This window comes from Blennius ocellaris (assembly GCF_963422515.1).
Source record: "Blennius ocellaris genome assembly, chromosome: 18".
NCBI lineage: Eukaryota > Metazoa > Chordata > Actinopteri > Blenniiformes > Blenniidae > Blennius > Blennius ocellaris.
In genome coordinates this window covers 8844801-8857152 of record NC_137667.1, presented here as the reverse complement: position 1 = coordinate 8857152, position 12352 = coordinate 8844801, and the positions used below count along the sequence as shown (strand labels likewise).

Below are 12352 nucleotides of genomic sequence, written 5' to 3'. Positions count from 1 at the left end.
TTTTTAAAATGCAATTTTATCCTTTCAAAAAACTTGATGTGTTGACGTTTTTTGTACTGCTGTATAACTAATTTAGGCAACATAACGAAACACACTGACAGCAGCGCTGTTTGTATTGGAGCTTTAAACAACAGTCTGAGAAATTGTTCTGATAACGGATCATATGGCCAGATCTCTTTAGTCTGCAGGATAATATTGATTTAAAAGCAAAAAGCTGACTTTAAAAGAGCAACAGCCACAAAAATAAAGCAGCCACTTTAATTGCACTGTACAGCTTTAACTTGTATGTCATTAATTATGTGAATGCCACAAATCTTTATTATTATTATTATTATTATTATTATTATTATTACTATTACTATTCTGTACGTTTTTAGGCATGCTTCTCCTACAATCTTTAACCGATTTGAACCATTCAAATATCAAAATGTGCAGCTTTTTTTTTTTTTTTTTGCACTTTCTGGCTATGTTGGGTCCCTACGGCTGTGGTACCCAGCTGACTGCCTTTGTGGCCGGGAACATTACAGTTTATGTTATTACAGTTCAGCTTCGTTCAGCTGCATATAAATATATGCATTTTCTTCCAGAAATGCAAACCTCCAGCTCCCTTTGTTTCTTCTGTCCCAACTTTTTCAATCTGTGTCACTGCTATTAAATTCAAAATGAATTACAATTTTTTAATGAAATGGTAACATTTCTAAATGTCCACATCTGATGTGTTGTACAGACCCATAAACAGGGTTTATGGGCCTTTTTCCCCCTCTACATTGTCCACATCATCACAACCTTTTGGGGTGATGTTTAAGGTGATTTTTCAGAAGACTTGAGCAAAATCTGACTTTCAGTAAAGTAATCTCATCATATTTTCATAATTATTTCGGGATTTAAGTATTTTTAAGAGTGTGTGTCATTTAAAAAAAAAAATATTATTTCATTTTAAAACACATTTAAATGTACGTGGGTGTCATAAAGCGTTGAAATTCGTGTTAGCTTAATAAATAATTAAACAATCAAAATAATAAAATCAAACTCGTTTTACGCTGACGTCACCCAAACTGGCCGCGCCCACGTGGTGACGTCATCACCCAGTTGTCGCAGGCTGATGTGGAAACACGGATGTAGCTCCGCTGCGAGTGTTTTAGCGTTTCTTTTCTCGTCAAAGAGACTGCGAAGCCACAGAAATGGAGCTGTAAGTGTGCGGTGTATGTGGCGGACACACTCGATATGTGTCGCCGGTGTCCAGACGTGTTCGAATCGGTGTTAAAATAACTCTTTTTACCTTCTGTCACTGCTAGCTCAGATTAGCACTGATGCTAACAGTGTTGACATCCGAGCAGGATGTCAATCCAGAATATCAGCCTCGGGATTAATATTCCCTGAGTGAAATCGTCCCACTCGGCTTAATCTCTCATAGGTGTGGATTATCCAGGGTGTGTTAACACACGTGTTTGCTCTTCTGTGTCAGACTGGCTCCCATGCGGCTCTACACTTTATCCAAAAGACACTTCGTCTTGGTCTTCGTGGTGTTTCTCATCTGCTTCGGCCTCACAGTCTTTATCGGGATTGCAGGTGAGGCTCATAAACATCCCTGATAGACATCACTGCACATATGTACTCTGAACACTCTGACTTGTTCTGAAAAAGACATACAATCATTGACTCGTCTTTGCCTTATGAGTTGAAAATACTGACTAGTCTTCTGTCCTCTACTGTTTTATGCATGTGTGCTTGTTAACTGAAACAATGAAATATTATGCACATGCAGTGTTTTCCATATTGCCATAGTGCTTCATGAGTCCTACTGTGTTAGGGCTGGTTCAGAGGATTTCAGGTGGGGGTTTGGGCCCCTAGTGATGCTGGCAACCTTCATCCTTTGCCAATTAATGTAGATTAAGAAGGCCAGGTTAGTCCTGACTCCTGGGATTCCCCCTCGACCCAGTGGAAGTGGTGGGCGAGGGGGGGAATGATGGCTAAGCTGTCTTCTCTAATGAACAATGACTCCCGTCCCAATAAAAGACACCCCGAGACACTGGAGAGCTCCTTCAGCGACAGGCTCCTTATTGCAGGTCCGTCCTCCCTGCAGCTGTGAGACTGTATTAGCAGCACTGCTCTCAGTAACACCACAAGTGATGTTGGCACACGTTGACCTAGGAAGAATTATTTATTGGTCAATTTTCTACCCACAGCTGCTCTGTACAAAGCCACAGCTCGTAAACCCATTATTTAGAAGGTGCTACACATCTTTGATTGTTATAAATACAGCCCAGGAGAACATTAAGAATACATACTAATAGTGGGTGACAAAACATCCATCTGTCAATTCATTTTCTGCATAGAAATATATATCATTGTCATAATATTAGACATTTTCAAATTGGGTACATTGTCACAAGAAAAACAAAAAGACTTTCCTCCACATACCACCACAGTTTGAGAACTACTGTTGTAGTGCGTCGTGTTTATTAAGATTTGTGGTCAAAATTGTACTGAAATCGTCTGCGGGACATTTTCACCCACCTGAAATTGCTCTTTTCTGTGCGTTTTCTCCACCGACTTTCTCTTTTTCCAATTATCTTTGGATTCTTGATGAACTGTCGTTTGACTCTTTGAAAAACAATGTTGTCCTCCTTTCTGCAGGCCCAAGGATTATTGCTGAGCAAGAACACAATGGTGATCAATTGCTCGTGAAAAATGTCTCCGTTAAGGTAAGACGTTACTCAAAATGAAAAGGTGTCTGGTTTGGATATGTAAGTAAAAACAAACATTTTTTGTCGTTCGTGACTTTCAGAGTGATATGTATTCACTATGTGCAGCAGTGATTATGGTTTGAATGTGCACCATAGGAATTTGTAGTTTCTCTACAGGATATATGTGGGGGCTGGAGAGGGTTTTTGCGGTTGCAGCGTTCTGAAAGCCTTTGTGAGGGAGATCAATAAGGAGATGGAGAAGGAGGGATACAGATGAATGTTTTTCTTTTACTGATTTCAATTTGATGTGTACTTGCAGACTGGGCCCTTCAATCTAGTTTCCCCTCCTCTCACCACCTACAACCAGCAGCTGTGGCTCACCTGCGTGATGGAAGCCGAAAACAGCAACAGTAAGGAGAGAAAATGGCTTGACGATGCGTTTGCGGTCGCCTTCGAGTCGGTGACCGCCACTGTGAAATGTCTTTGCTTAGTGGGGGATTTCAAGCAGCGCTTTGAGATCAGCGTCGGGCTGAAGGGAGTCATGCAGGACGCCAGCGTGACGCACAGCAGCAACGCTCAGCAGAAAGCTCGGACGCTACACTGCGGGGCTGTACGTATCGACACGCCGAGCAACTTTCACCCATTCGTCTTCTGTACCACTTCATGTCAGTGACGGTTCTGTTTGGCTGGTGAAACAACCTGTTCCAAACAGCAATGATTTTCTTTTTCTTCTTCTTCTTCCCCTGGGGGGATCTGTTATCGAACATGTAGTAATTCCAGTTTGATCACATAAGTCACGCGGCGTCTGATTTTTGTCGCGCCCTCCAGAAATGTGACGAGATCATCGTGCTGCATCTGGCCTACCTGAACTACACCCAGTACCAGGTGGTGGTCAGCTTCAAAGGCCTGGAAAACATCACATATGACATCAAGGTCAAGTTTGTGGTGAGTGAACGCCGCTGATCTATTGATATGTGTCCAGTCGTCGGCGCTGGAAGGAGTCACGCTTGTTTTCTCCTTCCTTCTCAGTGGAAAACGTACAATCCGACCTTCTCGCAAGTGGAAATCTGGTTCCGCTTCGTCTTTGTGGTTTTGACCTTCATGGTGACGGTAAGAACAAGGTTTATTTTACGTCCTTAAACATTAACTTGACAAAACGCACAAGTCGGTTGGATTGAATGCTTTCTTGAAAAATACATTTTCCCTGTATGTCCCAGTGTTTGTTTGCTCATTCCTTGAGGAAGTTTTCAATGAGAGACTGGGGCATAGAGCAGAAGTGGATGTCCATTCTACTTCCGCTGCTGCTGCTGTACAATGGTCAGTTCCTCTCCCATCCTCTAGATTACAGATTGCAGATTACACCCTGGACAGGTAAAGTGTCCGTCACATGGCAAACACACAGAGACGGACAATCACACATTATCATGTAATACTTGACAGCAGTTTGTGATATGAAGTGGTTCTCATCAAGAGATCATCTAGAGATTGTTCCGTCGTCATGCATGATAAACACCCATGTGGGTCTGTAAACATCTTATTTTAAAAGGCATTTTTATTACGCAAGTTTAGAAATGATACAAGACCAGTTTTCCACTTTGTCTCAACTATAAACACTAAATATAAGAAATCCCCATGAAGCAAGTTTATTGTCGTATGAGTTTTTTGTTTTTATTCCTCTATACAGTGTAAAGACCCGCTGCCTCTTCCATAAATAGCCTGTTTGCCCTCTGGGTACAGCTGGGAACAGATGTTTTGAGTTCACATGACTATTGTTTTTGTTGTTGTTGTTTTTTTAGATTATTAAAAATATATTTATGCATCTGGCCTCAACACTTCCTTCAACATGTAACGCAGATTAGTTTAATTAGTGAACTAAATGGGATTTAAAATAACAGCAAGACGACAATAGTGAAATGTTTCCACGAGGGTGAAACGCCGCTTGTCAGTCCTAACAGAAGTCCTCCACCAGGGGGCAGCAGCTACAAACATACAGCCAATGTCATCGACTATCTTTTGACATGATCCCTGCTATTTATTCGCTCTGGATATTTTTTTTAAATGTGATTTAAAGTGTTTCTTGCTTCACGGCGCTTGTTTCAGAAACCGTCTTATTGATCATGTGTTCAGATCCCTTCTTCCCGCTGTCCTTCCTGGTGAACAGCTGGTTTCCAGGGACGCTGGACGCTTTCTTCCAGGCCCTCTTCCTGTGCGCTCTGCTGCTCTTCTGGCTCTGCGTGTACCATGGCATCAGAGTGCAGGTGGGTGAACTTCCCACTCTTACACGTTCACTCCCTGGGGGTTTACGTTTCCCAGCTCGTTACAGGCGTGTTGTTTCCCGCCTGTGCAGGGCGAGAGGAAGTTCCTCACGTTCTACTTACCAAAGCTGATCGTCGTCGGCCTCCTGTGGCTCTCGGCCGTCACACTTGGCATATGGCAAACGTACGTACGGCGTCGGCACTCGGCTCACGTGGGTCTTTGATTCGTTCTCCACTGATTAATTTCTGACGCGACTGAGAGGATCCACTCTGCTTGCCTTGACGTTTCAGGGTTTACGAGCTCCAGGATCCAACGTATCGATACAAAGTGGACATAGCAAACTTTCAGGTGAGAGCAGTAGCTTTTTTGTTCAGACTGTGAACAACCCGTGATAAGAGAACATGGGGAGTTTTAGTTTTTTTAATGGGGTATCCCAGCTTTTAATCAGGCCTTTTGTCGTTTCTCCAGGGAATGAAGGTTTTCTTCCTGGTTGTGATTGCCATCTACATCCTGTACCTGATATTCCTGATTGTCAGAGCCTGTTCGGAGCTTAAGAACATGCCTTACTCGGGTACCGCAGCTTTAACCTTGTCTCTCTGCGTACAGCGCAACTCTCAGCATTTCCTTTTCAAATGTTAACAAGCGGTCTTTTAAATCCCCAGATCTGCGCCTCAAGTTTTTGACCGCGATCACGTTTGTGGTCCTGGTTATAAGGTTCGTTCGACCTCACACCGGGATGTCGTTTCAACCGTTGGAAAAAGTGGAGTTCTCATCATTTGATCCCCTCTTTTTTTTTTTTCCTCCAGTGTGGTGATCCTCTATCTGAGGTTTGGAGCCAAGGCTCTTCAAGACAATTTTGTGGCTGAATTGTCAACTCATTACCAGAACTATATCCTTTCAACCGTGTTTGTTTTTAATTGCGTTCGCGTCACCTTGACGTCTTCAATTCACTTCATTCTTTAACTCCAGACATACCAGCTGAATTTTTATCCTTCTATGGCCTACTCAACTTTTACCTGTACACTTTAGCATTTGTGTACTCTCCTTCGAAAAACGCTTTTTACGGTAGGTACAACATCGCACTCTGCAGAGATGTACGTTAGACCGCCCCCCCCCCTCACAACCCTCCTGCTTCTGGTGTTTGACTAACAGCAAACATCACAAATTAAATGAAGGGGAATGTCAAACCAGAAATATTTAAAGTCAAACTAATAAACGTCTGCGTGGTGAATCATGCCTGGGAGGCGCTAAGTGAAAAGATAATGGATCGATCCCACTCGTTGTGTCTTCCCAGACTCCCAGTTGAAGGACAACCCAGCGTTCTCCATGCTGAATGACTCCGACGACGAAGTCATATACGGGTACGCGTCTTGCTCACGCTCTTTCTCTTGAATTGCACTCGTTCTGTAAATGCTCCACTGCGATGTACGAATGAGCCCCGTCTCAACCTTGTTTCTGCGTTTGTCAAGAAGTGACTATGAAGACATGCCTCTGCAAAACGGACGGGCCATCAAAGCAACCGCCAAGTACCAGGATGAGAGTGACAGCGACTGATGGTGCCTCGGGGTGGCGTTTCATTCATCCTGCGTTCTACATCCTCAGAAAAAAACCCGTCGCTCGCAAATCGTTTGTGCGAATATGCTGCGTTTGCATCGGTTAAAGAAAACGAGATTCTTTAAGTGTACATACATATATTTTTAAGAGGATGAATTACATGTCTATTGAATGTATTGTTCTTTCAGTGGTGGTTGTATGGCGCCACTCTTTTTTTTTTCTTCTTTTCCACGGGATTCATTTAAACGGTTATGATTTGATCTGTTTCTGAACTTTATCTGCTGGTAAGGAGCATTACTTTCAAACCTTGTAATTCTAAGTGATCAGAAAACATACAAACTGGGACATTCTTGAGCGGAGTCGTCCTGTTTACTGCTTTGTGTTAAACCACTGTTGTATTCCTGTGTTCTTGTGTTTACATCATTCCTTTTTCGCTCTCTGACAGCGTGAGAATAACAACGGTTTGTTTTGGACCAGTTATTTGAGGTTGAGCTGTAAAAGAAAAAAAAACGTTCAGAGAGAGCCTTAACAAGGTTCCACTCCTCTTCATTTCTGTGGAAAACAGCTTTGTAATTGCACTTTTCAAGAATTGTATTTATTTGCCAAAAAGTGATTTGACACTGACCCGACTCCACGGTTTGATGGATTTTTGGACTACTGACCGATCATGATGAACATTTCATATCCCAGCATGTACAGTACTTCCACCATTGGCCAAATAAATGTTGCCTTTTGTTAAACATATAATTTTTTAACCATAACTTTGCACACATTGCCAACAGTGTGGGACTTTCCCCCCCCCTCCTTTTGTTTTCTGAAACTGAGGCTGATGAATAGAAAACAATCCAACACAAAAGGTATTTCTGTTCTTTACAAATCTGTATTTTAATGGAAACTGGTGCCTTGTCCTGACATCACTCAGTCGTTTTCCTCTTTTTTCATTAAATGAGCTGTGGTCTCGGCTTCGTAAAAGATTACACTGAAATGTACATGTTTTTCACTTTCACTGTGGAAGTGGCTTTTTTTGGGTAAAGGTGTTTTTTTGAAATATTTGTTCGTTCATAGACGCTGTACATGGAGGTGTTTCATGTCAAGTGTAAATAAAGTTGACTATATACAAATACCAGTCCTGTTAATTGCACTTTACTGTAGCACATCACATTTGCTCTAACTGTAAGCAGTATAGCTAAATGTATCGCGATGTGTTCACAAAGTTTACTCATGTTTGCTTCTGACTCGAGAGAAAAAAACAAATTTGGATTGTTGTTGACTCAACTATACTGTAAAACTACAGAGTCATGATAGCCTGGAGTCTAACGTTATTATCGTACATCTTGAACAAGTGCAGAACTATTTACTCTTTAGTAGGGTCAAGGGCCATTGTCATTTAAACGGACACTCAAAAACAACAAATTATTTGTGTTTTTGCTTGAAAGTGTGTAAACGGGGCCGAAATGTCTCCTTCAAGGTTCATTTGTAAACGTGAAGGGTTGAGGTAAATCTTTGTCTTGGGCGTGAGCACATCACAGTGGCTTGAAGAACATCTGATGTGAAACACTATTGTGCAAGATGCAGCCACTTTTCGTTTTGACCAGAACAAAAATCCGAGCAGCCAAATAGACTAACGGTGCCGCTGACTCTTGATCAGTGTCATTACAAATAGTTGGAACAACGCTTTACAAGCAATAGTCATGTCGTGTCTCTTTACAGTAACGTTCTGAAAGCGTCGTGCGTCAGATAAATATTTCATTTTTAATTCTGTACTGGAGCAGAAACATTTTGACTTCAGTAAAGGATGAGAGTATATTGTCATATGTTTGCCACCTCTGGTGATGAGTGCATCTTATTTTACTCAGAAAACACTTCCATAACAAGGACGTGTCTTCTAAACTCACTCTAAATGATTTTCTATCAACCAAGTGAGAAGAGGTGCAGTTTCACAACCATAAAAACTACCAAATAAAGGGGAAACCTCATGGCTTTTTTTAGCCTCTCTTTTTTTTTTTTTTACTTCTGCATCAGATAATCTTCACTTTCAAATGATCATACGTCAAATGGCTTCACTGAGAGTCGTCCTCGTTTTGTTGCTTCAGTTTGAAGGTAATTGCTGAAATTTCAAGTTTTGTTTTGTTCTATCTCGTATTCAAATTATTATCTTTTTTCCCCTATATGTTGTAAACAGTCCAATAATTGGTTTTGACAATATCTAAAAAAAAAATATCTTGACCAAAACGCAGGATGGAAGTTTTGAACTTGGTAACGTTTTGTGTGGAGTTTGCATATGTTCTCCCTGGACCTGGGATTTTTCTTCCAAGTTCTCTGGCTGAGTTCAGAAGCCCAAAGAGATTCTCGTGAGGCTGGTTGGTGAATCATGATCTGTAGGCATTACTGTCACTCTGTGTTTCTGTATTCACTGATGGACTGTGAGCATTAAAAAGAGCCAAAGCTGTTACGTGACGACACAAACCCTCAAATGTATAAGAAATGAGTCTTATTTGGACCTGAAAGGTTTTCATGCAACATTTTTTTTTATTTTTCTAACAAAGTTTTGGGCCTAGTTTTGAACAGCATGATGTGGACTGTATTATTTAACTCAAAATGTGTTATATGTGGTTTTCCTTTTACATCAGGCATCAGAGGAGAGGTCTCTTGGCATCTCTATCAGAGACCTGGAGATGAAGTCTTGTTACCTAAGCTTCAGGTATCATTATCTGAGACAAGATGCTCAAATATTGACTGGCTTTACAGCAAAGATAAAAGTAGAACTTCTAAAGATGTCGGTAATGGAAAAGTTGAGAAGAGCTCAGCTCGAGCTGCAAGGCTGAGTCTGCACAGTAACTGCTCTCTGATCATCAAGAACATCACAGCTGAGGACGCTGGTCTGTACACCTGTCGATACAGGTTATCATGGCACAGGTTCCCAGATCTGAACATGGACACTATGGTGTTTCTAAACATTTTGACAAGTGAGTGTTTTCACTTTGTGATGTTTTAGCAGATAACAATCCCATGATGACGTCTTTGTATAAGAATAGTAAAGTAAAAATCTCAGCTAAGAAAAAAAACCACTACATGAAATCTTCGTTATTTGCAGGCTTCATGTTTTAATTTGGAAACATTTCACATACATAAGTTCCACTTTTTTATGGCAGCAAAAACGTTCCGCCTGGTTTCTTCTAGTTTCACCGTCTTCAACAGACACAGGTCCAGATGAAGGTGAAGAAGTGACATTAACGTGCTCTCTGCTGGGATATGAAGGACACTGTGAACCCAGGAGTCTCCGCTGGGTGGACGAGCAGGGAGCTGACCTGGATGGTGAAGGTGATGGTATCAAGTATGGAGGACAGATAAACTGTGCTTCTTATCTGATTGTGAAGCGTCAGACTGGACAATGCAGAAGATACACCTGCCAGTATGTCGAGTCAACAGGTGTGAAGGTCCAGGCTCATCACACAACTGTGTTCTCAGGTACAATCACACACTGCATAAACCTTAGAAAATGTATTGGTCAGTGTTTCAAGACTGTTTCAAGAAGAATCTGACACACTTTGAAATTCACACGGTATCCCTACATTGTCCTTCTTCTACTGACATATTTTTACTGTAGTAAAAAACCCCTGCCTTCTTATTTAAGAATGTAATAGTTTGCTTACAAATCACTCAGTGATGATCAGATTTTTAGGCACAATCTTCATCATCCAATGTGTAAATATCAGGGTGAGTTGTATTTTGCATGCAGATTCCACAGGCTGGTCTCCTCTGAGCTACGTCATGTTGGCTCTGCGCATCTCATCATTGATCCTCATGTTATTCATCACAGCTCTGATCATCAGAGGACGAGGTGAAACACTTCACATCCTATTATAATTTGACTGAAGCCATGAATCTGAACTTCGGTTAAGACTCTGGATGTGTTTGCAGGAAGCACCAGGCAGCTCAAAGACACCCGTGTGAGTATTTAAAAAACAGATTGAACTGCAACATTAAATGAACATATTCTTTAAATGCAGAAAAAGAGGAATAGTTTGTGTCACTTGCTTATGAGATCATTCAGTTGGTCACAAGTGATCAATACAGATTGTGAAGATGACCCTCTAGCAAAGCTGCTCAAGTTTGTAGTTTATTTTAGCTGAATAACTCGTTAAGTATTTTTATTTATGTATTTCCAGTTTATACTTATTAATTAATTTCGAGACGACATTCACATAGTCCAGAGAAGTACAGCGCTGCAAAAGCAGACTAATCAGCGGCTTTTAATGTAATGACAAGCATTTTACATTATATCAAGAAACTTCATCACAATACAACAAACAATTTGGTCTTATAATTATCAATTTACCTTCAAGTTTTCAGGTCATAACACAAACTACAAAACAACAAAAAAATTTAAGTTTTGTATTTGACCGCCGTAGTTTATTTAGTTCCTTAAAAGTCTCATATTGAGATTTTTATATGTTTTACAGATTCGTTACGCCAAGGATGATGAAAGCTGTCGATCCCCGTCCAAACTGCAGTGAACTCCAGCAACAAGTCTCCATCTTCTTCTCCAATTGTTTTGATTCCTCCTTGAAAAATTGGACATGTTCACAGAATTTAGGATTAATGTGTCTTTCATGCAGATGAGGTTGCAGGTTGTAGTTTTCAGATCTTAAGAAGAGTTAAATAGTCACTGCTCACTTTTAATCTATGAGATTAAAGTCTGCAAAAAAAGCCAGAAAACCTCAGAGTAAAAATGGACACTGACACGAGTCTAATCAACTATTTTTAGACAATTTGAACAAAAACAACAGACTTTCATCAGACAAATATAGCCAGTAAAGATTAATGAAATGAAACATGTCTGGACTGTCATTTTTAAAAAAGTGTTGTGTACTGAAAAGCATGGCTTGGTTACAGTTACTTATTTGGAAAATGACTCATCTGTTTCTTTAGTTCCGTCTTCATAATGTTTACATACATTATTGTGTCGTGTCGTGACATTAAAAGCTGGATGGATAGATTTGTTAGGATTTAATGATGCTCTGTATTTTCTACATTTATAATTCTACTGCTATGCATTTTGTTTGGTCTTTAGATTCTAGTATTTCTTTATGTTTTTATTTTCACCTTATTGTTTACTTTATTTACGTCATTGAGTTGAGGTTTGTTGATTTGAACCACTTTGAGTTGTGTTGTTGCTGAAATGCGCACGTACAAATAAAGATGTCTGTTTGAATATTCAAGTATTTTGTGGTCGGTATTGATGAACGGGCTTCTTCTTCTTCTTCTTCTGCTTCTTCTTCTTCTTCTTCTTCTTCTTCTTCTTCTTCTTCTTCTTCTTCTTCTTCTTCTTCTTCTTCTTCTTCTTCTTCTGCAGTTTGCATCCATAAAGTTACACTATCGCCATCTGCTGGCTACAGCCAGTCCATACCATTCCCACCTTAAAAGAAAAACAAATAGAAGAAAGAACAAGAAAGGAGGAAAGCTCGATGTGACGCTGCTGTTGATGTGAAGTTGATGAATGGGGTTGAGCAAAGTTATTTACCACCATGGATAATGTGTTGTCACGTTTGAAAGGAAATCATGATTTTAAAAAACAACAACAAAGGGAACGATAAGGCACATTTTTGGAACTGAAGGTAATATAATTGTCTTCACTGTGGTCCAACTCCAGCATGTTGGAGGTGATTTCCCCTCACCCTGGCTGAAGGCCGGCGACACACTGAACAAGTCACATGTCAATCACACGGTAAACACAGAGAGACGATTCAGCCACTGCTTTACAAGTCGCAAGTAAGTCTCAGGCCTTTACATTTCAGTCCAAACCAAGTTTTACAAATCTTAAGACAGTTTAAACAAAACCCAACAACAACAAC

At 40.6% G+C, this 12352-nt stretch overlaps 1 protein-coding gene across 2 annotated transcripts; it reads left to right on the top strand.

Annotated features, from left to right (window-relative positions):
- The first annotated feature begins 1097 nt into the window (after nucleotides 1-1097).
- Nucleotides 1098-7600, top strand: tmem181 (transmembrane protein 181). Of its 2 annotated transcripts, none has more exons than XM_080514590.1 (17): nucleotides 1098-1189; nucleotides 1466-1569; nucleotides 2638-2705; nucleotides 3007-3097; nucleotides 3179-3297; nucleotides 3516-3632; nucleotides 3717-3797; nucleotides 3905-4004; nucleotides 4815-4945; nucleotides 5035-5126; nucleotides 5234-5291; nucleotides 5412-5514; nucleotides 5606-5657; nucleotides 5750-5832; nucleotides 5919-6008; nucleotides 6238-6304; nucleotides 6416-7600. In XM_080514590.1, exons 1-17 carry the CDS (start codon nucleotides 1182-1184, stop codon nucleotides 6495-6497), a joined length of 1446 nt encoding a protein of 481 aa, XP_080370716.1. In that variant the 5' UTR covers nucleotides 1098-1181; the 3' UTR covers nucleotides 6498-7600. The 2 variants fall into 2 exon arrangements, with proteins under 2 accessions (XP_080370716.1, XP_080370715.1); XM_080514589.1 differs by having other exon boundaries at nucleotides 6413-7600.
- The last annotated feature ends 4752 nt before the right edge of the window (nucleotides 7601-12352 follow it).

Excerpts from the sequence above, each read along its gene's own strand:
- tmem181 (XM_080514589.1), top strand. Across the intron at positions 4,946-5,034 it reads ACCATGGCATCAGAGTGCAG|GGCGAGAGGAAGTTCCTCAC; the intron begins GTGGGTGAACTT and ends CCGCCTGTGCAG. Across the intron at positions 6,009-6,237 it reads TTCGAAAAACGCTTTTTACG|ACTCCCAGTTGAAGGACAAC; the intron begins GTAGGTACAACA and ends GTGTCTTCCCAG.